Source organism: Podarcis gaigeae, assembly GCF_964106915.1.
Source record: "Podarcis gaigeae genome assembly, chromosome: 7".
NCBI classification, from domain to species: domain Eukaryota; kingdom Metazoa; phylum Chordata; class Lepidosauria; order Squamata; family Lacertidae; genus Podarcis; species Podarcis gaigeae.
The window spans coordinates 49,053,963-49,081,940 of record NC_139683.1 but is presented as its reverse complement, the minus strand read 5'-3'; the positions used below and the strand labels follow the sequence as shown (position 1 = coordinate 49,081,940).

Here is a 27,978-nt window from a genome sequence, read left to right as displayed (position 1 = left end):
ACTGTTGAGCTCAGTACTGTCTACGCTACTTGGTAACACCACTCCAGGCTTTCAGATGGAATATTCCCAGCTCTTTATGGAGTTGAACCTGTCCAAGTTATTTGTTGTTTCCTGTAGCTAAATAAAACCACATGCTGATGGCTGTAGAATTTATTTACTTGATTAACATGGTATTGACAAAATAGAAGTTAACCAGCAGCAAGATATTTGCTTGATGAACATTGATTATATAAAGGTTTGACAATTTAATAGAAATTAGTGAGAATTTAAACAAAAAAAAGTTTAAATACTGCCAGAAAATATAAAATGTATGTAACAGGCAAAGGAAAATGCTTTATGCACACACAACCGTCATCTGACCAGTCCCCATAAATTCTTTTCTTCAAGGTTTAAAAAAATAAGCTGTTCTCTGTAACATATATCAAGGCGTTATTTGTACAAAATAAAATCATGGCCAATGATTCATAAGCAGTGCAATAGGCAAAGAAAACCACACCAAACAAAATAAATAATGCAGACTAGAAACTACGGTAAATAAGCTATAAAGCACCCTGTGGAATCTGTTCTACATTACTGAGATGACCAATTCAATTAAACTGCGCTTTTAAAAATGGGTGCTGCTGAAGTACAAACGTTACCAAAACAATTTGTTCCTGGCAACAGAAAATGATGAAGCAAAAGGAAGCAGCTCTCCATCAGGAATTGTTGGAGGACATCTGAATAGCTTGAACTTGTGTACAAAGAGAGGTGTATATTACCTGATTAAGTAAGCTACATTGTCCAACAGCTTTAAATACTCAGAAGTTCACAAATATGCTCACCATGGCTAGTGTCCCATTGTCCTTTGGAAAGAACGATGAGCCACAGTCCGCCTCCTGAGCTTGGAGTTAAGGATTTGTCTCAGTAGTCACACTATACTTCAGAGTAGCTTAGGGTGCCCCAAAATCACTGCATGACTCTCAAGGATGATCAACCATTCCCTTCCTAGCCTCAATCCTTAGAAGGGGGCAGTTGCTTCTCTGTGTCATGCTGTCTCCTAGGCATTCCACATGCACCAGAAGCACAGTGCAACTTCTGTGACAATCCTGGAGACATTTGCATGCTTCTCAGGGGCACAGTACAATGGCACAGGTGATTTCCCACCACCTTCCTAGCTCCAGGAGGAGGTCAGAGTTCTTTGTGTTGCACTGTACTTGAAAGTACTCTGCATCTCAGAAGAACAGTACATCAAAAATAAACTCCAGCCCCTTTCCAAGCTTAGCAACCACAAATTGGGGGTTGGCTATTAAGTAAAAATGTGTGGGTCCCTGTTAAATTATCAAAGCATTCTCCACAAACATAGGAATAAACTTTAAAAATAAATGAACAGAGTCTGCATTATGAGGTGCTGGCTATTTACTTATACGGTGCTTGTATTCTCACCTGTAAGGAACATACATTTCCTAGTTAATTAGTCCTATACTTAAGTGCATTGCCAAGGTTTAACAGATCTTTGTGGGTAACTTTCATTTATGGGGCTGTGCTCATCAATCTTTGCATCTCAGCTTTACGTATAGTTCCATACAGCTTTAAAAATGTCAAATGAGAATGAGAACATGCTGAATAACACTAATGTTTTGCCCTTGGAGACCTTCCATCCACTCAGGACAAATCTACTTTGTAAAGCTCCACTGCTCATAATCTGTACCAAAAGCACAAGCAAGAGTGAGTAAAAAGATAGAAATTACAATGGAGAGCAAAGAAATTCACAAAGCAAGCAAATGTATGGTTATGGGTTGGAACTGATTCTGACCCAAGAGCCACTTCACACATTATCTTTCACCAGCACAGTGGAAAAAATGTGAACACGATTATGGATGATAGTTGCATTTATCTATTTTGTTGCTGTCAACTGTGGCTTCCCAACGTGTGTGTGTGTGTGTGTGTGTGTACAGCAAAATAGAAACGAGCATGATCTGCACATGACACATACATAGACATGTGCAGCCTTTTAAATAAGCCCATACAACTTACTAACAGGCTAGTTTTTTTTAAAAAATCCAGGCTACGAGGCTAGTTGCTTACATTTCCAAGTTGGCTGCAGAGGAAAGGAAGATCCCTTCTCTAGAGTCAGTACTAAAAAAAAGGCCTTCTGTCAAGTGGTATGGTGAAAAAGGAACAGAGCAATCCATCCCTCTCCCACCAGCCTATACAACTGGTGGGAAATTCTACTGCCTATTCTACTCTTCCACCAGGAAGAGTGGCCAATTACAAGGCTGGGTATGTAGGCTTTCCCCCTACACTAAGTGGAGTGAAATGAAACGCATGAAGTAGCCCTTAGGAAGAAAACACATGAGAGAATTTCCAAGACTGCTCCAGACCCGACTGTTTGAAAATAAAACTTCCCAGTGAGTCATTTATTGTCACCCAGTGCCAGTATCTGACGGCGCAAAGTAACAGCTGTGCTGCACCCTCTTCCCCATCTCAAATTGCTTTGTCCTTCCAAATAACCTGAGCCTGATAGGCAGAAGCCACAGGTAGGGAGGAGACAAAATATCTCCAGGGTGTAAAAGACAACCTATTTACAGAATATACATGCCTCAGATTTACAGTAAGTTGCACAGTCCTGGCTTTGCCCCAGGTGGTCTCCTGAATACCTTAGGAATCCAATTAAATTGGTGTTTCCTTTCGCTCCTTGCTTGGCGATGGCTTCACTGGCTCCTTGATTGCCTTTGGCTGCTCTTTTGCTGCTTTTGTCTCCGGGACAGTCTCTCTTGGCGGCTGGGGCTGGGGCTGCTGCTGCTGCTGCTGGGATGCGCCTGCCCGTTTCTCAAGCTCCTCTTCTTCCTGCACCTGCTGCTCCGATTTTGCTCGCTGCATCTGCAAGAGCCGGAGCTGCACTCGCAATTCAATGATGGCCTCTCGCTCTTCATGAATCGCTTGGTTCAGATGGTTGTTCTTAATCTTTATCCAGCACAAGAGGGAGGGAGGGGGGAGGGTCACTTCAGCTACAAACAGCTACTTATGCAGCTAATGAATCGTTAATAGAGCATCACACAATGTAACTTTTCCTTGGAAGGGGCACAAGTATGTTCATGGGAGAAGGGTTAGAAATGAAGCACGTGGAAAATCCAGCCCAGGAGGAACTGGGTATTTATAACCACAGGAGATTTAACAGCGACACAAGATGCTGCTAACTCCCTCTCCACTAGAGAAGGTCCTTGCAGTAATCACAAGTTTAAAATTGTGGGTCTTTCATCCCTAGCATTCACTGGGAAATTACATTTGTTTGTAGAGTTTGCATTTCCACTTTATTCTGAACTATGTGCCTGCAGTATTACAAAAATGAAGGTAACATGGTGGCTTTGAATGTGAGAAGCAAATCCCTAGTTCAGATTGTACTAGAAGTGAAATCTCAGGTTCAGTGGGGCTTACTCTCAGGAAAGTTAGTACAGGGTTGATTTAGTTGAGTCACTGTCTCTTAGCCTCACTCTTCCACCTGCAATATGGAGGCAATAGTGACCTACCTTCAAGGTTGCTGAATGGATTACAGAGATAATACGGTGGAACCTTGGTTATCAAACTTAATCTGTTCCAGGAGTCCATTCGACTCTGAAACTGTTCAAAAACCAAGCGGAAGCTGTGTCAGACGTTTGGCTTCTGAAAAACGTTCACAAACCGGAGCACTCACAATTTGGGAGCCGATTTGTTTGGGAGCCAAGCCATTTGAAAACCAAGGTAAGACTGTATTATGAAGCACTCAGAGTACTCTAAATCCTTTAAATCCTCTAAATACTTTAAATCTTCTAAATGTCATTTTCAAAGGGTGAAATACTTAAAAAGTTTTGGTCAACTCTTCAAGTAGGTTAGGATATTTGTGTTAATTACCGTATTGATAACTAACAATCAGATACAAAACTGGGGAGCAGAGGGGGAGCCACATAGATTATATCACAATGAGTCAAGAAATTGCCTGCCGCTCACATAGTATAGTACATTTACAAAACCTAACCTAAGAGACAGTCCTTTGCCACTATTTAATACTGGGATTTGTTTTTTGTGTTGAAGTAACTTGAAAAGGTTTGTTGATATATCGGTAGTTAATAACATTTAGGACCTTTTATACTGTAACTTGTAGGGAGCAAAAACCCTATTTAGGAAATTCTGCAGGTTAAGTTATTTTGGATGCTTTACATCAGGTATCTGATTCATATTTGTAATTTTGTATTGTTCAACTAAGTTAATTGTTTAATTAATTAATTTGTTAGCATTCAAATTTTCCACAAGGAAGCATGCTTTGGAAGAGATGCATAGGAAGCCAGAGGATTATCTGCAGGTCCCAAGCTTCAAAAATTCCTAATTTCTGCATTGGTTTTGAAATAGCAACAAAGCAAGATATAATCCAGAGACCTCATCAACAACTCGAAAAAATTCCCATCTAAGATTTAGCTTCAGAGAAGAATTTTGTATTTCCAGTTCATTCAGTGGTTCTTTGGCAACAGTCTCTTTCACGTGTTTTTATGTAGTTTTTGTGATTTCACATATCTATGTATTATAGTTACTATATAAAGTAACTAAAATAAATGCATATAATACAATCATTTCCATTAGTAATGGAGATTAACTTCCTTGCCAGTGCGGTGAAGAACAGCAGGGAAGGTGTATTAAAGATTACAAAAGCAACACTAGGAAGGGTAAGAGTCATAATTTGCAATATAAATGTGGCAATAGTACAATATAATTTAATCTTTTAAGTGTCCACCCTTCCACATTTTTTATTATAATTTTAATATTTATTAAGTTACATAAGATAGTCAAGTTATTGTAAAATATAATAAAGCAATTAAGAATGTTTTTAGATCTGAAGACACACCCAGTATTTGAAAATGTCTATTCTATACTTGTCAAACCAGTAAGGCAGCAATTCAGCTGAAATGTATCACTAGTCCTAAGAACATACTGTATATGTAGCTCCAATATTGTTTTTCTATTTCCCAAGCTAAAGCAATGGAAACTAGTAAAAAGGAGTTAACCACTATTATCTGCCCACCCCCCTGAAAATTGCCAGCACTGTAGCAGAACTGCATATATTCAGGACATTTTCAATGAAAACAACCTCATGGCTGCCAAAAACAGGTTGTGATTCATTAGGTGACAGAATGAGGCGTATCAGAGGCTGTGTTTCCAGATGACATACACAGACCTGCCATAAATATTCTGATCCTTCTCCTGATTAAACCTCTCAGCTCTACAGAAAGTTCAATGAATAAATATTTTGCAGTAGTGCAGTCTCACCTCCAGTTCTTCATTCTGCCTCTGCAAGTCTTCCAAGATTATTTGTAGCTCTTCCTCATCTTCGCTCTCACTCTCACTTTCAGAAGAATATTCTTCGGTTTCGCTTCGACCATGCTGCCGACTAAAACAGATGAAAGCTTACTTCACTGTTTGCCTAGATTGCTATACAGCATTAATCAATTGCCACATAATGGACATGATCTGGAGCACAAATACATGTTTACTGTATGCTATACTGTATATGGAGAAGTGTGACTAAAAATATACTTTCAAATATTACACTTAGAACACTTTTCAAGAAGCTGCTTACAGAACCACTAAAACATAGAACCACTTCTGTTAATAGGGTAAAATTCAACAGCCTGTTAAGTTTACTGGATTTTACTAAGATTCAAGCCAAAGTGTAGTGTTAGAATGATGCTGTCAAAAATAGCCAAAGGGTGCAATGTAATTATCCTTCCATCACACTTCAGTACAAGCATATTGCTTTAAAAAATGTTATTTTAGAATTCAGAAAGCTTGATTCCAGAGAGGTGGTTACCTTTGAATTTCCGCTATTTCTGCTTGGAGGCGATCTATTTCCTCTTTTTCGGTGGCAATTTGTCTGCGCAAAAACTGCTCCATTGCCAGCAGCTCTTCTTGTTCTGTCAAAATCTCATTCTCCTGCAAAAGATTAGATTACTTAAGCCTTTGGTTTATGGATCAGGGATATTACACTGCAATTCCTACCCTTCCTTTCTTGACTAAACACATGAACTATAGCTTCTAAGGCTGCTGGGCAGGGGGTGGAGAAGGGAAGAGATGGGTAGGATGCCGACAGGGAAAGAAAGCTTAAAGCTCGCCGTGCCAAGACATCTCCCCATATAATTTTCCAGACATTTATCTCACCAACTGCACAACCTTATGGGAGGAAGTTCAATATACTGTTTGTTCTTTAGTGTACAAAACCACCATTTAGGCAGCTCTGCTTCCTCTCCTGATTCCTAACCACTTGAATGCTCTCAGCTCCAGTGGAAAACTGAAGCACTACATTCCACAGAAGTCCTGAATAAGCAAATGCAGGATGGCCTGGTGGAGTTTGGGCTGTACTGCATGATTTAAACTTGACTTACCATAGTTATAGTATTTTGATAACCTTGCCCTGGACCACATTTTTCTCTTTTTATGAAGAGAAGACATAGGAAGAATAATGGGGAGGTGGGTGTAACCTGGGCACCTAAGGGACTGTTTTGGGGTGCATGACCCGAAATAAAAAAAGAACCAAAGATGGTAAAGAACGGGCATGGGATTCCTACAGGTAGCTGAGGAACAAGTAGCATTAGTAGGGATGACCAGTGTAGTGCCAGAAATTGCAGGGACTGCTGGAAGGCAGCAATTCATTAAATTAACCCATACAGCAACTATTGAAAGGGCATCCTGTTATCTTGAATTAACAACATTTCTGTAACAACTTTGTTAACTCAGAAGCCAGTGGTTGAAATCACCGTCTTCCCCCTCCACTCCCAAATAGTGAGGATGCCAGGGGTCTGAGCTAAGAAGGGTCCATTTTGGGATGAACAAGCAGTTCTACCAGCCTCATCAGGTGCTCATCAAGGTCACCAGAAACATAATGACCATCTGGAACTAAGCATGACATCTTTCTAGCCATCCCTGCCCCACCTTTCAGATGCTCAATAGGTTTAATTAGAATGCACCTACAGCGAGAGAAAAAGTATTTGATCCCCTGCTAAATATGCCCGTTTGTCATCTGACAAAGAAATGACCAGTCCATAATTTTAATGGTAGGTTTATTGTAGCTGTGAGAGACAGAAGAACAACAGGAAACCCCCCAGAAACCCAGAAGACAAAAGTCAGAGATTGATGTGCATTATGAATGAAATAAACATTTGATCCTTTTGCAAATGGGCAAATTTAGCAGGGGATCAAATACTCCCCCCCCCCCACTGTATAAAGTTTCATTAAAGTAACAAAGAATTCTTAAAGTATCAAAGAATTCTTTCAAATATGAATGTCCGTTTCTCTCCAAGGCAGTTTGGCAACAGTTAAATGTTACCTTAATGAATAGTGAAAAGGGGAAGAAGAAGAAGAGGAAGAAAAATAAAAAATAGTGCATTCAGCACCAGAAGCTACCTGAGCGAGCAGAATATTAATAACTTCTTCATTCTCATTCATTTCCTCTTTGGAAACATCCTCCTTTGAAAGGCTGGCAATCTCTCGTGCAATCTTTGTTTCACACTCCTGCATTGAAAAAATCTTGATTAATGGCCACTGCCAAACATAGCCATATGGTTAAATGAAATTGTATCTAAACAGGAGCTCACAGAGGTTTTTGTGCTGTTATTATACTGAGAAAATATCTGAATTTTTTCAAACTTCCTAAAGTAGCATTAGTGGGTCAGGTTAATCACTTGCTTTCCCTTCTAGGACAGATGGCGGTTAAATCTGTGCAGCTGCTTTTGATTCTCTGTGAACAAGCAGACTGTGGGTTCCCCCAGCAGACAGATCAGTTGATTTATGCACTGTGGCAAGCAGACATTTTCACATACCTGAAGATATCATGATTAACCACACAAAAGGCATTGGCCAATAAAGCCCAAGGCAATTACAACAAAAGTCTGAAAGGTAACCTTGTCAGAAGCTCAAACACCAAACTGTGAAACTGAAAGCCAGAAACTGTAAGCATCCCAAGAGAAGAGCAGTCATCTAGTGCAACATTTCTATTCCATGCCTTTGCAACAGAAACTCAGCACGCTTTAGAAGTGAAGTATCAGGAATACACACAATTTTATCATTATCAGATACCATGCTGGTACACCAGGCCATTCATTATTACAGGATAGGGTACCAAGGATCCCAATAATGAGATCCTGGAATTCAACCACTGTTGATGTGCAGCAGTGTCCAGTGTTTAAGGAACTTGAATCCCTGCCTCTGATGCTGTGTTAAGTAAGGACAACTATGCTGGACGGCAATGGTCAAAGGGTGCCTCTTATTTGAGGATGGGGGAAAGAAGTAATACGCTGTGAGACATTTTGATCCATCAGAACTATAAACTATAAACAATCCCGCACTAGACTAGTTAAAAGCCTACATAGGAGAAAGGAAGAACAGCTCTGTCTCCCCTGTCAGGGATAGCATGGTATTTTGATTAAGACAATGTTAGCTACTATTTCTATCACCAAAGCAAAAAACCAAATGAGGCAGCTTAGAAATTATGAGAGTACTCTTCCTGTCCAATTCGCGTGGGTTACATGCAAAGAAACTCACTTGTCTTTTAGCTTCTCTTAGCTTCCTTTTGAGAGCAGTCAAAATTCTTTGCACCTCCCATAATCTCTCCTCTTTGGATAAATCTTTGATCCCCGCCTGTAGGTCTCGGTGTAAACAATTCAGCAGGAATTCCTAGTAAAACACACACCATATTCAGCAATATTATTCACTTTCTAAGCTTAAAAAAACTTTTAAGAACATAAGAAGAGCCTGCTGGATCAGCCCATCCAGCATCCTGATATCACAATGGCGAACCAGATGTCTATGGGAAGCCCAAAACCGGGATCTGAACGCAATAGTAGTCTACCCACTTGTGAATCCCAGAATAGCATTCAGAAGCATAGTGGAGGCAGAACATAGCCATTGTGAGTAGTAGCTGTTGATAGCTGGTGTAAACCTGCCGTGTTATTCCCCTGTCCTCCAACACACAATTGTCTACAATGGGAGGGGAAGCTTGAGGCTCCTTCATTTTTAGTTCTTTCCAGTCAGAAAATTCTGGAGCCTTCTTCACCACCTCTTTTATTAAAGAAGTAGGAGAAGCAACTCTGTAGTTGAGATGTATCACATCCTATGTTAAAACCCAAACTTATTTCTTATAAAATGAAGATAATTTCTCCTGTATGATTACTTGTCTGGTCAGTATGAAATTTGCCCTGTTTCAATATAAAAATTCAGCTGAAAGAGCCAAGAAAAGTACAAGTGCACCAACCTGTCTTCTAATTTCTTCTTTGATGCTTTCCTGTGTTTCAGGCAATGCTGGCATTGTTGCCATGTTAGACCAGCGTAGAGGCTTTGTCACCCGTTTCAGAATCACCTTTCCAAAGAACTCTTGAACATGTGTGAAAAACACATACAAGACACGATTGCTGATCTGAAAAGACGTAACAGTCAAATTACTACTTTTGATCTTCCTATCTAATCACTTGGTCTGCAAACATCCACAGCACAGATGCTAAATAATTCTAACAGACCTAAGATAGTCCTTCCTGTAACTTCCTGAACAGGCTAAAGACGCAGAGATCATGTTTAAAAATAATTAGCCGTTGAAATGTAATCATGTTAAAATCTAATGTAATCATGTTAAAATTGCGTAGTTTCCCCTAAAAAAAAAAATCACACAATTATCTGGGCGGAAATGTAATGGCCGACTCTTTGATCCTAAACAAGTTACTCATTTATGTCAATTGTAACCATCAGCAAATAAGAATTAAGTTCCAAATTGGCTTTAATAACAACTCCAGGCTGCTGCTACTGTTTGTTAACTCCAAAACTGTAAAGGCTCCAAAGGAATCTGGTAAATGAGTATTTTATTTAAACATTGGGGTCTGACCATTTGCAACCTTCAGGCAAGGAGAAATTTTTATCCAGGAAAGGCTAAGTAAATGATCTTACAGTTTTATTTTGTTTTACTTTTTCCTTTAAACTTTTGGCATGACCTGCCTTTAAGAGTAATGTAGAGTGTTCTGCTCTGCAATAGCAGTACATTTTCTTCCAGTGGAAGATGATCTGAAATCAATATTTGAGTTTATCTCCATTAGCCTGATATGGGAGGGGTTCTGAGAAGAGGCCAAGGATGGACTAAATGGCAGGTAGTTCTAGAACAGTAGAAGAATCCACAAAGGGAAGTTGCAAAAACCTTTCTGACAATCTTTCCTTTGTTCTTTTCACCATGATTTGGCTTTACGATAAAACGGCACCATTGGACTTCTCTTATTTAGGCAATACCAACTGCATTATAACACCAGTTGCTCTAGTGCTACAAAACAAAAGGGAAGAAGACTCTGGCCTCTACCAATGAGAGGCTGCACCCCCTGCCTCCCAGGAAGAACACTATGGAAAACAGAAGATTAATTCATTGATCAGAGAAGGAACAGCTGCTCCAATGCTTGCTCACTTCTCCCTTTCCCATTCCTTTTATGAGATGTATATGAGATGTTGTGTCTGCAGGCAGAGACTGCCTTATCTTTAATACACATATAGGCTTAGAAGTGTAAAATAGCAGCAATACTATTATTCAACATTTTAATATAAATGGATTATGAAGGTGATGTGTCAAACGTGCACTTCTGACAGCCTAATCCTAATGCCTCAGTTTGATGCTCTTACATAACAGTAAACCAGAGACATCCATCCAGTCTGTTCCCACAAACTTCCTAAAATTGACTAGGCAAGAGCAGGGTTTTTTTAATAAAGACCCTGTGCTGTTAGCCTTCTTTGTTAGTCTAAGCACTGAGAAATGGATCCCAGGCGAAGTGTTAACTGTATATCTTGCAATCCCAAAATGTCAGAACGCTTAGAAAGCAAAATATTAGCTAAAATTTTATACTGTCAATTCCAGAATCTCCAGCTGGGTTAAAGCATTGATATAGTGAGATCCTTCCTATGAAGTCTTTACATAGTACTTTGAATACCTGCAACATTTTTAAAAAATGCCTTTTTAACTCTCCACCTATAATAAGAATATTCAACACATAAAATATTTTTTATCACTTGTCAGTCATTTTAAAAAACACAAGGAAGTATACACTGAGAAGAGATACTACTGTTCATGGTCTTGAAAACTGATTTGTTTTGGAATCTAGCTGTCACATTAGTTTCCAGAAAAAATCTGGAGTCTAGAAATATATGACTTTAATTGAACTTAATCCTACATATATAACAAGATATGACAGGGTAATACCATGTTGCATTCATTTTACGTTGGCTGCTAAGAAAGGAGATGGAGCAAAGCAAAGACATCAAAGAACATTGCCTAATCCACATGCCAAAAAAGTTTCACTCTCTCATTGGATTACATAAAAATGGCAGTGAGATTAAAAAACAAATATTACCTAGACTTCAATTCTCAACTGGGAATAATTGAAATTCAAAGATATAATGGAATAAATTTAAACAACAAAAAGTATAACACTATCAAATGATTTGATTTTTGTCTTGACTTTAGTTGATACATTGCACAAAAGGAGTTTCAACCAGAATATCTTGTTTAGCACTTGAACAACTGGTTTGACAGCATCATTATTCAATAATAAAATTAAAATGAGATTACTGTGATTACTCATTCTGGAAGGAGATCAACATATGTGATCTAAATTTGGAGATGTGAAGGTAGCAGGTGGTTAAGCTCTCAGTACCTAGCAAAAGTCCAGGTTCTAGTGCTTTTATACTGATATATGTAACTATGACTAACAGTGTAGCCCTTGTGTACTCAAAAGTTAGTTCACTATGTTCAATGGGACTTAATACCTAGAAAGTATATTTTCTGCAACCCTTTCTCATGCCTCCACGGCAAAAGGCTTAAAAATGCCAACCATTTGGGATGCCAAAGACAGTGGCCTCTGATTTCAAAATTATCCAAGACTGTAAAGACATTACTAAATATATCAAAGAAAGGATGGCTGTTTTAAGCTTCAAAATCTCAAAAGTTGCTGCTGCTTGGTAAAGCTGGGTTTCGTTTGCATAATTTTCTTTCCCTGCAATGCTAATTGAGAGAACAGAAGTAATGGATGAGAGCCATTGCAGGAAGAATGGTAAATTATGTATAACTTTAGGGTATGTCAAATAAACCCTCAACCAAAACAAAGATCCATTCTGTTCTAGACCTTGGGAGGCTGGGGAGGAGGACACAGTCCCAGTTTAGGAGTGTCTAACGTGGCTCCCTTGCCTGAACACCATCTGGAACTGTGTACTTTGCAGGTACCATTTTACTGTGTGTGTGGAGCCAGTGTGGTGTAGTGGTTAAGAGCGGCAGACTCATAGTCTGGGGAACCGGGTTTGCGTCTCCGCTCTTCCACATGCAGTTGCTGGGTGACCTTGGGCTAGTCACACTTCTTTGCAGTCTCTCAGCCCCACTCACCTCACAGAGTGTTTGTTGTGGGGGAGGAAGGGAAAGGAGATTGTGAGCCGCTTTGAGACTCCTTAAGGGATATCAAGTCAAAACTCCTCCTCCTCCTCCTCCTGTACACTTGCTCTCTGATAGTTGCACACTGGTCTGGATTATGTAAGAGGGTGACTGGGTACTACCAGAAGGTCATTAAGTTTAATTTGTTGGTCCCAACCAACTATAAATGATAGCTTGGTTCACAATTAATTACAATTACATCTCCTCTTCCTTTGAAGAGTCAAAACAGCTTCTATATGCGTCCTACGCAGATCCCAACTCTGCTTACCTTCAGCAACATATGGATGTAGGCAGGGATATAGGCAGTGGTTCTCAAAGAGTGTGACATGCCATGATGTGGCAGGAAAGGATAGCAAGTGTGGCGGGAAGATTCAAGGAAAATCAAATAAACACCTAAACATTCCAGTGTAGTATAGTATAGCATCAGAGATCTTTTCAAAATGAAGCACTGCTAGTTGTTGCTTCTTTTTGTGTCCCAATGTATTTCTTATCAATTAAAAATTCAGTGTGGCAAGAGCAAATTATTTTTCTGAAATTGGCCCAGAGAAATAAGTCTGAAAACCACTGATATATATATAGAGAGAGAGGGGGGGGGGAGAGTAGGGAAAGAGAGAGCCTATTACGCATACCTGAACAGTTGGGCTGAGTACTATGGAAATGTTCTGTATATTCATTTTTGTTTCTAGTTCCTTTGCAATTACATGGTCCATGTGCACAATCAGCCAAGAAATTAGGAGATAGTTACACTCTGGTAGTTCTTTCAGGAGACGCTGGCACTCCTGCAATTTCTCAACCTCCAGGCTCTTCCCACAAGCATCTTCAAAGCGAGGCATGAGCTCTTTGGTAAGCAAATTTTCAGGAAGTTCACGCAGATACTGCTTCAACAAGCTGGCTACCGTGTTAGGCTCATACTCCTCCAGGTTGGGGGATTCTTCTCGGTCGTATGCTGCTTTTAGCTCATCCACCTTTGATTTAATTCCTAAAAAAAATAAAATTAGAATGATTTCACAAAATAATTCCAAAAACATACAAAAATAGAGCAATCACACATGTAAAGCACTATCTTCATTTTGCAAAGTCACAAAACACCAGGGAAAGTACTAAAGTAAGTTTTATTCAGAGCAGACCCATTGAAATTAATGGACCTACCTTAGTTGCGTTCATTAATTTCAATAGGTCTGCTCTCAGGAAAACTTTGTTGGAATACCACCCTGGGCTCTTAACTCAAGAAATAACACTACAGCATGCTGACTGCAGATAAGGGTGTGGTGTACAATGGAAGAAGGAAGGAAGGTGCACTAGGCTGTGTCTGCATGGTTTAGCACGGCATGGATGAGCCAGAACAAGTCCAAGCAGAACAAACCCACAGTCTGACACCAGCTTGTTATGAAACTTGCCAGTTTGTTTTAAATTAGAATCCATGTTTCAAATGTAGTAACGATCCAGGATTCTGTGAAACTAAACTCTGCCAAAATGTACCTCAAGACCATGACGGAAGAGAACAATGCATGCAAGCCTGACAAGTCACTCAGGCTCACCCTTGGGTGTTAAACCATAGTTTTGTGTATTTTGTGGGTGCATCCAGGGTCTCCAATTTACAGCAAAAGCAGGTAGAGGAGAAACAGCAGAGATAGTGGTTGGATGGTGACTTTTTGATTTGGAATTTCGACCATCTCTTTAATTTGTTTAATAATAATAAACCACACCCATGTTCTGATGTGTTGTACACTATCCACTTTCAATCCTTATTTCTAAGAACACACCTGGTCATCAAAGGCCAGTAAAATTCCATGCAGGCAAGTGCATGGAATTCTATGCTGATGAATGAGCACACTGGTGAAGGAGAGACAAACTGCCCTGCTGTCCTCTGCCAGTGTGTTCGGTTTCCATGCTAGCCACAGAGGAAGGACAGGCACAGAAATGCAGAAGGCTTAAACACCCATCCACACCACTAGTCTGCTAGGAGGCAGGTTAGTAAAAATAAAATAAAGCAAGGTTGCAGGATACTAACTTTTATGGACTTATTTACAAGTCAGTTATAATCAGAGTACTTCACTTCTCTGCATTGTTCAGACTTGCCCGAACACTTTCCAATGCTTGCACAAATTCCCTTTCAAGCTTAAATTCCAAGCAGCATCCATATCTACTACCCAGAGAAGGACACTTAACACTGTCATGGTCATACTGCAGCACGGCCTGGCATAGTAAAGGATATAAGCCTATGAACCTCAAAGATCAGAAAATTATATTTCTGCAAGAAATAGTGACATAGTGTCAATAAAAGTGTGGCTATGCTTTCATATTTATGTTTCACTAATGTGCAATGTTTGCACTAAACATCTCTTCAAAATATTTACTTCCTGTGCAGTTTTGTCTTTAAATTCCGCCTTGGAATTTGCATTTCAGTTCCTGTCAAAACAGCTCGTGCACTGCATTTCGATCACGGGCATGATGCCTCTCACAGGTGGCATTCACAATTCAAAATACAGCTGTATAATTAAATAAATGACTTGAATCATTGTTACTTTTATGTGGATCAAGGGTTACACAACTACTGTGGCTGCTAATTATCTTGGCATTACCACCAGAGTGTTTTTTTCAAATCCAAGCTAAATCCTCAACTGCTATTGCAACATTTCCCCTGTTTTTTCAAGATACCAGCTAATGAGGACATTGTGTATAAATTCCATTTGGAAGAAAGTCAAAATGAAAGTGTAGGAGGGAAAAACAGCTGAAGAATATGTTCTCTCCCCACCATATGCCACTTGACAAATCACTATTTTACTTGCTAGCCCTGAATCTTTTATACAACATAATTAAAAATATATAGCAAAAAACTGCAAGGTTCTTAACATCTCTGATTAGGTTATATTCTCACAGTCCTCAAGTTACTTACACCACTCTATACCATTATACATACTGAAGTCACTACTCCAGAGCAAGCGTTGTGAGGAATGCAGTTGGGAAATGCCACATGCCAATTTTCTCTTTCTATCACAAAGACTGAACCATGTTGTTGTTTTTTTCAATTGCTCTACTCAGCAAGCAGGTTGTGGCAGATGGCTGAGGAAACCGCTTGGAAATCAGTGCCACTCTAGGGAAGCATGACTTTAATGGATCTGATAAGACACTGTGCCCTCAAATGCAAAAGACTAGATTTGCTAACTTACGGCATAATCTTATATGTTCATTGAAAAGGAAATCCAGTCAAATTCAAAGGGCTTACTTCTAGGAAACTGGGCATAAGATTTGCAGTCTTAATTGCAGTGGTAATGTATGTAACTTGTTAAAAAAACCACCCACAATCAAGCAATTTATAAATTTTATGAACTAAATAGATAAATAAAATGCGCATTTACCCAGGAGCAAGCACCACTAAACACAAATAGTAGATGTATATAGAATTGTGTCTTGAACTTTAATATGTATAAGCAGGGTAAAACATTTTTCAATTATACCTGCTTATCAGCAATTCTTCCAGCCTTAAATTTAGAGCTAGCCTAAATTCAACAGCAGCTAAACACATTTGGTTTTAGGAAGCTGCAGGCATTTACAAAGTCACATGAAGTTTTGGGCAATGTGAAGGTGGAGAGCCCCACCATGCCCTTTGGGTCAAAAGACAGGAGGCAAAGCAGAGGAAAACTACCTTCAATTGGGCCACTATACCTGAAACTCTGTAGATGCCTTCGCATTTCATGCCATATTTCTCTACGTAATCTATACATTCCCGGAAAACTGCTGGCAGGCGGATGCCATCATACAACATGGTCCTTTCTGCTGCATCTGCCAAAGGGATACCAAACACAGGGCGAGGCCTGGGAATATCCACCTGCGGTATCTCTGCCTCTTGAGCTGGTTTCTTCTTCTTCTTCTTCTCTTTCCACTGTTTCACAACATCCGCTGCTGTCAAGTCTTTAGATTTTTTCTCTTTATGTTTTTCCTCCTTGTGCTTGTCCTCTTTATGTTTTTCATCTTTGGGTTTTTCTTTTATCTTAAAATCTTTTTCCTTCTTTTTGGAGAAACTTGGCTTCTTGAAAACATGGATCCCTTTGGAGCGCTTTAACTTGGAGGGGCTTTCAGCTTCATCCCCAGAGCTGTCTTCCTGGAAGGCTGCATAGCCTTCCGCTGTTAAGAGAAAAAGGAAGACATGAAGGAGGGAAAATATCAAATGCATAATCTACCTAGAAAAGCCAAAAGGCAGAAAAATGCTCAGCAATAATGTGCTACATACACAGATTTGCAGAATTATGCAGGACTTGGAGACAATTCTGATGTATTTTCTTCCCCTGAATAATGTACATGAATTTTTAAAAATATTACTCTGGTATGAAAGCTTCATACACAAGCAGAATCACTTGATTACCTGCTGACAACAATATGCAAAAATGTACAGTTTGAAGTTTAACTCCAACTTGCAATGCAAGCCTAAGCCAAGGCTTGAATATCCCATTGTGTTCAGTGGAGTTATTCCCTGTGAAATAAACTTAGTACTGGCACCTTAATGTTTTTCATCGTTTCCTCCTAAAGTAAAATGTAACATCAAAATCAATACAGAACTGATGCTGTAAAGTGATATGAATGGCACATATCTGCTTATCTTAAACCTTAGCAATATTCCAGGATCTGCTGTAGACTCTTGTAAAACAACAGAATGTGCAGAGAATCTTGAAGTTTGTATATGATTCAGGCCTATGTGATTTTACTTGGGTAGACACTTGCATCCTGTTGTATGAATTTTCCAGTTTGGTTACCATTTTCTAAGATGGCCAACAGGCAAACAGGGATATGTGATAATTTATGAATGAGTGCATATATAAAGCTCATTATGGTGGCAAAAGAGTTTGTTAAACAAGATGAGTAGAAGAGCTATTGCTAGTCTCTATTACCACCAGGAGGGTCTCACGGATAAGAAGCAGAATATGAGCAGGAAGACCCAGATTCAAATCCATGCTAAGCTTTGGAAATTTAATGGATGCCATTTGGCTGGTAAGCCTATCTTAGCCTAACCTACCTCAACAAAGTTATTATAAGGATTAGTGTGTGTCTGTGTGTAGGTGGGGCATGTACACTGTCCTGCCTTGGGTTCCTTGGAAGAAGAGTTGTATGAAAGTGAATAAAATTATTTAATAACCATTGCAATCAGAAACAATATTCAAACAACACACATTTGCCACTAATAAATGGTTTGAACTTTCATTTGTTATTAAAGAAGCATTATAACACAGTTGTTCATACTTGCAAAAAGTATAGAAAATTAGTCAGAACTTCTTGAACTTGTACATTTGTTATTTTCATCATAAATATTAATTATAAGAATCATTATTATTAAAATTAGAATGTCAAAAATATATGTATTTTTGCAGTGAATATAACACACTGTCATGGCATCAGTTCAACATCTTTACAGGCACATCTGAAAATCAACCTGCAAAAAGTACAAATAATACAATCCTGCTGCATTAAAATGAGTGAGAGCTTTGCTACTGACTTCAATGAGAAGTGGATTGCATTGCACAAACCACTAAGTTAACTGCTTGTAATAAAAAGGCTAGACCAGATATTCTAGGCAAACCAGATATTCTACAATGTAAAAAATTAATGTACAACCTCTAAAAAGAAATAACTTACTTTTCAGTTCCATGGGCAAAGTTGTCCCAATCATCCTGAAAAATCTCTAACTACATGTGCCCATTTGGATTATGTAAACTGCACAAGAGAGTTCAATTCCACAGCCATAAGACAAACAAAGCTTTTGCTGCAAATTATCAGGTGCTTTACTGTGCTGCCTCTGAAATAAATGCACAGGAGTCCAATAAGCTACACCTCTTCTGCAACTAGCCCTGCCTACCCTGTAGGGAAGAACAAGAAAATAAATATCTAAAACACACCCATCACTTATTGCAGCACATATGCTAAGACAGAGGAGGAAATGGCTAAAAAAAAAACCTGAACTAAATTTGATGGAGAACCTGCTAGAGCATTGGTTCCCAATTAGCTAAGTACTGTGGACCCCCTGTTTTTCAAAAGCCAAGCCGTGGACCCTACTTTTGAAAATTTTGATATATTTATGGTAGTTTTTATGTGAATGGTGCCCTGGGTGAGTTACGCAGAGCCACTGTGCTAGAGCGCTGAAGTGATATTCCAGCATGAATGTCAGGCCACCAAAGTGGGGGTAAGAGCTCTGTATCCAGAGATGTGGACCAACTTGGAACTAGAATATATGGTCCATAAATAGATTGCCACACCCTAGGACTGAGAGTAACCAAGCCTTGACCCAACAGCTGCAGCCCTGCACTAAAAATCAAATCCAAAATGACCTAGGGATGCACACTTACTTTGGAGTAAGCGCCACTGAACATGGTGGGATTTATTTCCAAGCAAACATTCATAGACTTCTGCTCTAAGAAACTCTAATTCTTCACATTACTTCAAAAACCAGCAGGCAAACAATGCTGCCACTTTTAAAAGAAGGAAAACACACAGTTGAAGTCTGAAATTCTGGGTTCTCATATTTGTTTAAAATATTTAATAAATAAACAGCTACTGAAATATTAGATCCATAATTTGAAGCTAAGCATCTTGAGTTTTTCTGAATGCCTACTGATACTTCTGTATACACAAAAATCTAACAGCATCACAGTACAGAATGTTCACCACAGATCAAGGCACCAAGATAAAATGTAACTTTTCAAAGAATTCAAACTTTGATTAACCAATGTGTCTTGCAAAATACAAAAAATGGAGAACTAGCAATCCCTAAAAAATGTATTATTCTACAAGTACCATAGCTGCCATTCTGACAGCTATGGTACTTGTAGAAGGAGAACAGATGTAGTAGAATTAGCGCTGAAACAGTGGATGTGGATAAAAATGCCAAAAGCCATAACTCCCAATACAATTAGAGAAGCAATTTCAGAACTTTTTGACAAGGCTTAGAAAACAGTTGTCTTTGGAGATTTTACTGCTAATGCCATTTTTTGCAATAAATTTATTTTCAGATAGCTAGACAATACATGAATCTGTCACAACGGAAACCAAAGAGAGAAATTAATGTCAACAATTTTAAATGAACAGAAGATCGATTCATCAGTCTTTAGTTATCTACACATTAAACACAGGTTGGATGGCAGTAGTGGCCACAGCATGCACAGGGCTGGGAAAAGGCATTGCTGCTATCTCCCCCTTGCAATATTTAATCGTTTAATCATTTGCACCTGCAAATGCCAAAGAAAAATGTCCATTTGCAAGCGAGGTTTCATACCAAACTGCACCTGTAAATGAACAACTTCAAGGGGGCTTTTAGAACCAATAAGCTGATCTGCCCCAACCACCTTAAAAAGAGGCCCATGGAGGGGTGGCCCAATTTCTGATTCAGCTCTTGGGCTGAAAATGGTTCCCCACCTGTTTTAAAGTGATGGCATTAGCTTCAGACTGTAATTTTCTTTAGCTTAAGAAGCCAAGATATGAATGAGTATCGTACACTTGCAGAGAGCTGTTTTGCTCCTCCCTTTGCATGAGCAGGCAAGTAAGTCAACAAGTTTCTGTTAACAAGGGTTTCCCATTGTTTCCAAACCAGGAAACTACACTTAATGCTTACAAACATGCATGGAATACTAAGGCACTGTTTAAAGTTGGTTTAATATCCTGGTTTGTTTGGAATTTGTTAACCATAGTTTGCCAGTACAAACCTATAAGGAAACTATAGGTTAACTGAGAATTCCAGGCTTACTTCCTAGATCATAGGGAAGGACTGAGGTGGCTCCATGAGGCTTGTTCATACCTCAGTTAATTATGAGGTATGATAGTCGATACACAGCCATGATGTCACTGCTGCAATTTGGAAATATTTTTATAGTCCTCATTTAGATGTCATGAAAGCCTTAGCAGATTTACAAATAATCTTAAGACTCTGATGGATACGAAGGCATCACATACCAAAACATTTGATTAGAATTAGCACAGATTTTATAGCACCTTATGCCTTAGAAAACATTTACATACAAAAAAAACCCCTGTAACACTTATGAAATACATTTACACTTGTGGTGCCACACACACTGAAACTAAATGAATAAATTATATAAAGGGCTACAGTATAATCACATCTTGCACAGGGTTAGACTCTGGAGATGGCCCATATACTCAGCCCACCCCCTTGAAACTGTCACGGTGCGACCATACTTTACCTTCCCGAGCCAATGTGCCAAGTGGACCTTATACCCAAGGAAGGAAGAGCTTTTGAGCTCTTTGCCTTGCTTAGCGGGCAAGTCATGCTCAGCTTGTGGTCTCTGGGATGCTCTCGCCTTGCTTAGCGGGCAAGTCATGCTCAGCTTGTGGTCTCTGGGATGCTCTCGTGAGATCTCATGGGGGCATCCACATTCCCACAAGATCTTGCAAGAGCATCCCAGAACTCGCATACTGAGCAGGACTTGCCTGGTAAGCAAGATGGAGAGCTTAAAAGCTCTTTCCACACTGGGAAAACCCAGTGCAAAAGGAGCCTTTAAGTGTGCAATTAATTCACGCAATTTCAACTGGCCTGCTTTCAACTGCGCAAGACTGAAATCACACTCGTTAACTGTGCACAAGATGGGATCGTGCTGTACATGAAAACACATGCACACAAGTATTGAGTCATGAAAAGCAAACCGTAAATACTAAAAAGCACACTAGTAGCACACAGATTGGAAGAGGAGAAGGACTACCTACTTCTTTTCTCCTTCTTTTTAAATTTTCCTTTCTTCTTCCCATGTTCTTTCTCATCATCAGACACAATATCTGGAGGCTCATGCAGGCTGTCATGAGGTGGTGATGGCTCGCCAGTTCGATATAAGCCAGGGAATTTTGTTGGGCTGATTTCTTCAGAGCTCGGGGTCCGAGCAAGACTCCCGCCATGCTCTACTCTGCGGTGCTCACTGGGGCTGCTGGTGGGAGGCAGGAAGCACTCCGTCATTCTTACTCTCTGGCACCACAGCAGAACAATACCCTGTTACCTATCCATTATGCCTGCAATAAAAAGAACACAAAGTATTTTTGTCGCTGCAAAATACTATTATAGTGAGAGAAACTGCTTTCAATACAGCTCTATATGTATTACACTCAATATGTATTACACTCAATTTCACTCAAGAATTCATCACATGATATAAACAGGACTACTCATAATATCACATACATTCAGATTCAAGTTTAAAAATCTGAAATTCAACTGCAACCATGAAGTACAATTTCAATTTTCAGAATTTGTTAAGAGTAGCTTCCTTTACACCCCACATTCTGGCTCATCACAAATCATATACTCATACATCCAGGACAGTGTCTTCTATGAGACTGTATCAAGTTCAGTCCAGTAGTTTGTTTATTTTGGATATGATTGGTATGTGGCACTATGTTGGTTATAACTTGTCCCCAAACAGATACAGAGAGAGATGCAATGCAATGCTACCTCACTGGGAACTTTCTACTAGAAGAGTAGGCATATAATCTGTGGTGGCCCAAAGCTTATTTTGAAGTGTACACCCCCAAAGTTTCTGACTCTCTTCTACATATTTTGGTTATTACTGGCATTGTATATGTTAAATGACAGAGCAGAAGCTATTGTGAAAACATTTTAAAGCTTACAGTTTGGCATAATTTTATGGATGTAGATGCCATGGTTCATGAGACAGGAGGAGAATGACATTGGCTATTTTGGAAAACGTCTGCAACCTAGGGTTTTTCCATTCCAAATTATATCTTCTATGTCATCCAAGTAGAAACTTCAATCAGTAATGGACTTTCCTGTAGAAGTCTATTACAGCAAAGGGACTATGGATCAGATGGAGAAATCTGACATCCACTTTCGACCTGAAGCAAACTGTGCTATTTTTAAGTTTGACTACTTTATCCTGTTAGCCCTGTTATGTATTTTTTTTTTTATTGTGTGCTGCCTTCTGCAAGCCTGGAAGGGCAGAGTACAAGTACTTTAAAGAAAGCAATACAAACAATGCAATACAATGTTATCCCAGCACAGCATGGTTAATGTGATGTTGGAATGATGTACATCAGACAGAAAATTCATCAGTCATCTCAGCCTTGCAAGTGCACTTTTTTTTGCAAGCGGTGAAGTATTATAGGATTTCTAAAGTCAGGACTTTAAACAAAGGGACCTGAAGTTCAAAATTCAATGCAGAAGAGGGAACCCTTCAATATTCAGAGGTACCTTTCAAAGAGGTCTGCTAATCTCAATAAATCTTAGCAATTTGAAGATCCCCCACCCCACCTACTCTTCATACTTCCTTTTCTCCCTGGACCCTAGTTCATGCCCTACACTCCTATTAGCTCATAATCTCTCCCCTTTTATGTCAATTCTGAGAGAAGAATTCTATATCTTGGAACAGGAGGTAAACCTAAAACAAGAAGTATAAGAGTACTCTAGTTTAAAGTATGTTTGTGCCAATTTCCTGCATGCACATTGTTTATTTCCATCACAGAACCTGGGGGTTGTCTTAGGGCAAAACTATAAGCCTTGTTTGAATCTCTTGCCTTAGCTATCCTTGCTGTCAGACTGATTTGCATTTATGTAAAGAACACTCTGTTCTCTCTCAGCGCTAAAGTTTATCATGTGTAGACTATACACTGGTAGAACATGTTGTTATTTCAAAACTAGAATCATAGAATAAAAATTATCAGGACAACTCGTAACTCCCATGTGAATCACTCTCTTGCCTACTATTGCTTATGAAAGTCTTACGAAGGTCCTCCAATTAAGTTGCACAGCCAAGAGCAAGTGCCAAACCACCAGTGAAGCAACACCTTGGAGATTTAGATAAGGAGTATGAAGCCATGGAGTTTATCTCTCTCTCCTTCCACACAACTGTTCCAAAAAAAATTGAATCCCCTTAAAATTACTTCAAAATAAAAAATAAAAATGGGAGCTCCTACCATAGATGCCATGTCTCTCATGCAGTTTTGGCCCTGAATCAAACAGCTACTGCTACCAAATCAGAAGATAACTCATTCTGAAAGCATTGCCTTGCATTTCAGAATTGAAGTTTTCTCAGCTGAGCCTGCAATCCTAGCATAACTGAACAGACTTAGCCCTCACTAAATATGCACTGAATTGAGCTTCATGAGTCAAAACTTAAACCACTTTGCCCTGAGTAGCCCCACTGACCTTGAATGACTAAAAGCTAGAAAAGTGTCCATAAGGTCCCTTTAACTCTAAGTGGGTCAAAGGGAAGGAATACAAAGAATCTATGCATCATAAACAAACCTGATTTGACCCATGTCAGGTTCCTATTTTGTTAACAGCACAGCTGCAACTCTTCAAGTCCATACACAATTTGCTTTTTAAGCAGTTTATTAGCAAACATTCAGACACAGTATAACCTTATCATAAGTTCATTTCAAAGTCATGGTACAACAAATAACAAACACTGAACAGTTCCGCTCTCTCTGGTGTTGAAATGTTCTGGGAAACATTTTCTTATTCCAGATTCCTCATTTGCTGAGCCACAGCTAATATAATGTGTCCACACATGCTCAAATCTGGCAGAATGTTTGCCTCAATAAAAAAGAAAAAAATCTTATCCGGATGAACAATTCAATTAAATTCAGAGAGAGAACTAAGCACATACGTATCTCCCACTGAAGTCAGTGGGATCTAAAACTGAATTGTGGCTAAAATGGGCTGGGTTACACCAAAAAATATGAATGGGGAGAACACTGCTTTCCACAGCTTTGAGGAAGATTTTACTTTGTGACATCTGTGCAGAGGTCCATATTTTTTGGCTGGCCTTGCCTGCAAAGCCAAAAATTATGGTCACAAAAGCTCATCAGATGAGCCCTATTATGGAGAAGCAGCCCGAGAAGCTTCCTGCCGACCTTTCCTAAAGGAAAGAGAGGAGGTGGGAAGAATGGTAGTTTTTGCCTGATGCTTAGCAAAGGTTCTCTGATCACAAGAAAAATTTAAAAATGATATTTCCCCATCTCTTTTCCTTGAAAGTCAGGGCATGAAATCTGTTTTGATCTCAGTGGTCGGTATACTAGCACAGCGCAAGCAATGTAGATATGGGATACAAAACAGAACATGGGACTTCCAAATCAGTCACCGATTGGAGGAAGAAAAGCTTTCACTGTGAACCAGGAAGGCAAACTTGAAATTGCTTTAGTGTGCTTTAACAATCTTCAGGATGGGGTTACTTGCACTATGCAAGCTGTATTTACCTATACACAGCTTGATTTAAACACTCCTGCTGCTGCACTGATCTCTGTTACTCAAATATTACCAGAGCTGTGGAAGATCCAGCCATGGAGCAGCTGCAACCATGTAGCTCGGGTAAATATATAACCAGCTACAGTTTGAAGCACTTCCAAAACCTTTAGTGAAACTGTAGCCACCTATACAGAGATCATTCTGTGTGGCTAAAACAATTCCTTGTGTTAACAAATGCACCCAACAGGACACATACAAAAAGAAACCTTTCTTAGAGAGAGTTCTTTGTGGTGCTGAAGGATATAAGCAGCTGCCTTTTCCCAAGCCAGACCAATTGTGCCTGAATGAGGACAGTCCTGTCTGACAGTAGCTCTCCAGGATTTCAGAGAGAGGTATTTTAAAACTTTTTTTCTTTTACAAGGTGCACTGGTATCTTTAGTATTTGCTCTGTTGCTAATAACAAGCATTCTGTGTGACCAATACAATTACGAGCATAGACACAAATCTAGAAATCTTTTAAAATATATCACAGTATTTGTTTCTTCAACTAATCCTGGTATGTTATGGTTTTCATTAAATACAGAAACTAAAGTATGTTATAAACGTACACAAAGGAGGCCGTAGTGCTCCCAAAGCAGCCTTGCTTGGATCTTGAGGTGTTTGACAACTACCACCCTATCACAAATATCCCCTTTTGGGGGTAAGGTGCTTGAGAGGGGGCTGGCAGACACTCTTAGAGGAAGCTGATGATATTGACCCATTTCAGTCTGGGTTTGAGCCTTGTTTGGGAACAAAATCATCTTTGGGTGTCCTGATACATGATGTCCTTCAGAAGCAGGACAGACCTTGTTGCTCTTGCTTGGTCCCTCAGCAGCTTTTGATACCTTTGACTATGGCCACTTCTGTGTTGTGAGTTGGTGGCACTGTGTTGAAGCGATTCCGTTCATACCTAAGGGGCTGGATTTAGTAAATAGCATTAGGGGATTAGGTTTTACCCTTTGGCAGTTGCACCATGGGGTGCCACGGGGTGCTTTTTATCCCCAATTCTGTTTGATTTCTGTTTGGCTGCTGACACATACCGTATTTTTTGTCCCATAGGATGCTCCATCCCATAGGACGCACCTAGTTTTTTTGGGGGGAAATAAAGGAAAAATGTTTTCCTTTATTTCTCCCCCAAAACCAAGTCGGGGAACAGCGGGATGGCGGCACTGCGCCTCCCTGCTGTCGCCCGAGCTTGTGGGGCTGGCCGATGTCTGCCCGGCGCGAGGGGCGCCCTGCTTCAGGGCGCGCCGCGTGCCGGGCTACTCCCCACGCTGCAGATGTCTGCCTGGCACGAGGGGCGCTCTGCTTTAGGGCGTGCCGGGCGGCAGGCTGCTATCTGCGTGGGGAGCCCTGCAGGGCTGCCTAGGCTGCAGATGTGTTCCCAAAGCGCCGGGCGATCTGCTTTCAGCGTGCCCAGCGCGCCAGCAAGGCTGCCTAGGCTGCGGATGTCTTCCCGAAGCCTGGAGAGCGAGAGGGGTCGATGCACACCGACCCTCTCGCTCTCCAAGCTTCAGCAAAAGCCTGCACTCGCTCCATAGGACGCACCCAGATTTCCCCTTCATTTTTGGACGGGGAAAAAGTGCGTCCTATGGGGCGAAAAATACGGTATATGAGCTTCTGTAATCCTTTTTTTAAAAAATAAATAAATCCCTGTTTATTTTTGCACATCTAAGTAACTAAGAAAGGGTACATGGAAGACTGCAACAGTTACTCCCCCAAAAAGAAAAACCATTACATAAATGCATCCTGAATCACAATAGTTACCACTGTGTTCCCATTTCATAAGTTTATTTGATCTTACAAACAGGATGCTTGTGAATGGGGGCTGGCTGGTTGCAATTTAACATCATTCATTAGTTATCTTTTAACCATCCTGCCATAGTCTCAAAGGGGCATGTTTATGCATTAAGAGAGTCCACATAAGTAGTCACCGGGAGCATTAAGCAGGCAAAAGTGGGTGGAGGGAATGATGGTGAGTGGAAGATACTCGGACAACACACATTTACTCAGAGGTTAACCCCACTACATGCAAAGGGCCTTTTTAACATGTTAAGCGTGCATAGGATTGCAACCTGAACCACTTGTTGCAGAGTATTTATTTATTTCATAAAATTTATACACCGCTTGAGTGCACCCCCCCCCAAAAAAAAACCTCAAAGCGGTTGCTAATGTCGACGTTGCTTGCATCGTTTTCATCCCACCCGCAGGGTGTGTCAATATGCCAACACCCCATTCGGCAATCCTGAGGAGAAAAAGGGAGTGGCAGCCTGAGACCCAACCGGGCCTCAGTCACAAGACGCCCCCAGGCGCTAGGGGGCGCTGCACAGGGATACTAGCGCATGCGCGCCGCAGAGAGAGCTTCAGTTAATGCCCTTCTCCCACAAGCTCGGCCACATTTCCCTCCCTCACCCCCTTCTCGGGGGCAACGGAGCTGATGTGAGGGAGAACCCGGGTCGGGTGGGGAGTCCTCACGCGCATGAGCATGGCCCCAGCACTGACCTGAGCGGGTGGGTGGGGAGCCCGTCGCTGGCAGGACGGCTGTGCTGAGCCTGGCTCCTCTTCGGCCTCATCCGGGCCCCGCTCCGCGCCCCATCCCCTCGCCGCCCGCTTACAAGGTCGGGTATAGGGAACAGAAGGAGGCAGTTTGGAGGCGCATGCGCGAACGCCCTTCTCTCCTCCTCCCCCCGCTTCTCCGGCCTGTTTCTTGCAGCCCTTTGGCTATCGAGGGCAGAGGCCGGAATTAGGCAGCGCACGCGCATGACGCACAAGGAGGGGCTGTCGTAGTAGCTGAGGGAGCGAGCTACCCAAGAGGAGCGGAGAAGGGAGCCTGCGCCTGCGCACTTGTTCTCCCTATTTTTATATAACGGGTAGAAAGTCCCGCCTGCCCTTTTTTTTTGTTTGATGCATTTTGGGAGATGTAGTCTTATAAGGGGTATGTGTGGAAGCGAAGGGATGGTTTGAGCCAGGAGCACGCATGCGCATTGTATAGGCGTCCGAATTAGCGTTAAATTTACGCCCAAGCGGTGTCCCTTCCTCCGTGGTATAATTCGCTTTAACAAAATTAGAATTTGCTCTGCCTGTCACTGGCTTTGGCTCTACCTATTGTTGGTCTCCCTTCCACCCTTCAAATTTCAATGGGCACCAGTAACTAGAGATTCCAAATGCGAGGTCATTCCAGAATTCACCTTAAACAGAAGAACAAGGACAAACAGGGTATAGATGAACAAAGTAAGTGAAAAAATGTAATATGTCTAAGAAAGACTATAGCTCACGACCCATTTGGGCATTTACTAGCATTTCA

General features: G+C 40.5%; 1 protein-coding gene across 1 annotated transcript; it reads right to left on the bottom strand.

Annotated features, from left to right (window-relative positions):
* Window positions 1–135: 135 nt before the first annotated feature.
* RALBP1 (ralA binding protein 1) lies at window positions 136–27,503 on the bottom strand. The gene is made up of 10 exons (XM_083746792.1): window positions 27,177–27,503; window positions 21,149–21,445; window positions 16,109–16,567; window positions 13,072–13,421; window positions 9,251–9,412; window positions 8,542–8,673; window positions 7,405–7,512; window positions 5,816–5,937; window positions 5,275–5,395; window positions 136–2,943 (listed from the first exon to the last, which is right to left on the bottom strand). Exons 2-10 carry the CDS (start codon window positions 21,390–21,392, stop codon window positions 2,650–2,652), a joined length of 1,992 nt encoding a protein of 663 aa, XP_083602918.1. The 5' UTR covers window positions 21,393–21,445; window positions 27,177–27,503; the 3' UTR covers window positions 136–2,649.
* Between the last annotated feature and the right edge of the window lie 475 nt (window positions 27,504–27,978).

What these genes read in the sequence shown, in the direction of transcription:
- RALBP1 (XM_083746792.1), bottom strand. Translation starts at nt 21,392, where the DNA reads ATGACGGAGTGCTTCCTGCCTCCCACCAGCAGCCCCAGTGAGCACCGC. An exon ending in TACTCAGCCCAACTGTTCAG is followed by an intron (nt 9,413 to 13,071) that starts GTATGCGTAATA and finishes ACGTCTTTTCAG; the next exon opens with ATCAGCAATCGTGTCTTGTA. An exon ending in GGCAGAATGAAGAACTGGAG is followed by an intron (nt 2,944 to 5,274) that starts GTGAGACTGCAC and finishes TGCTGGATAAAG; the next exon opens with ATTAAGAACAACCATCTGAA.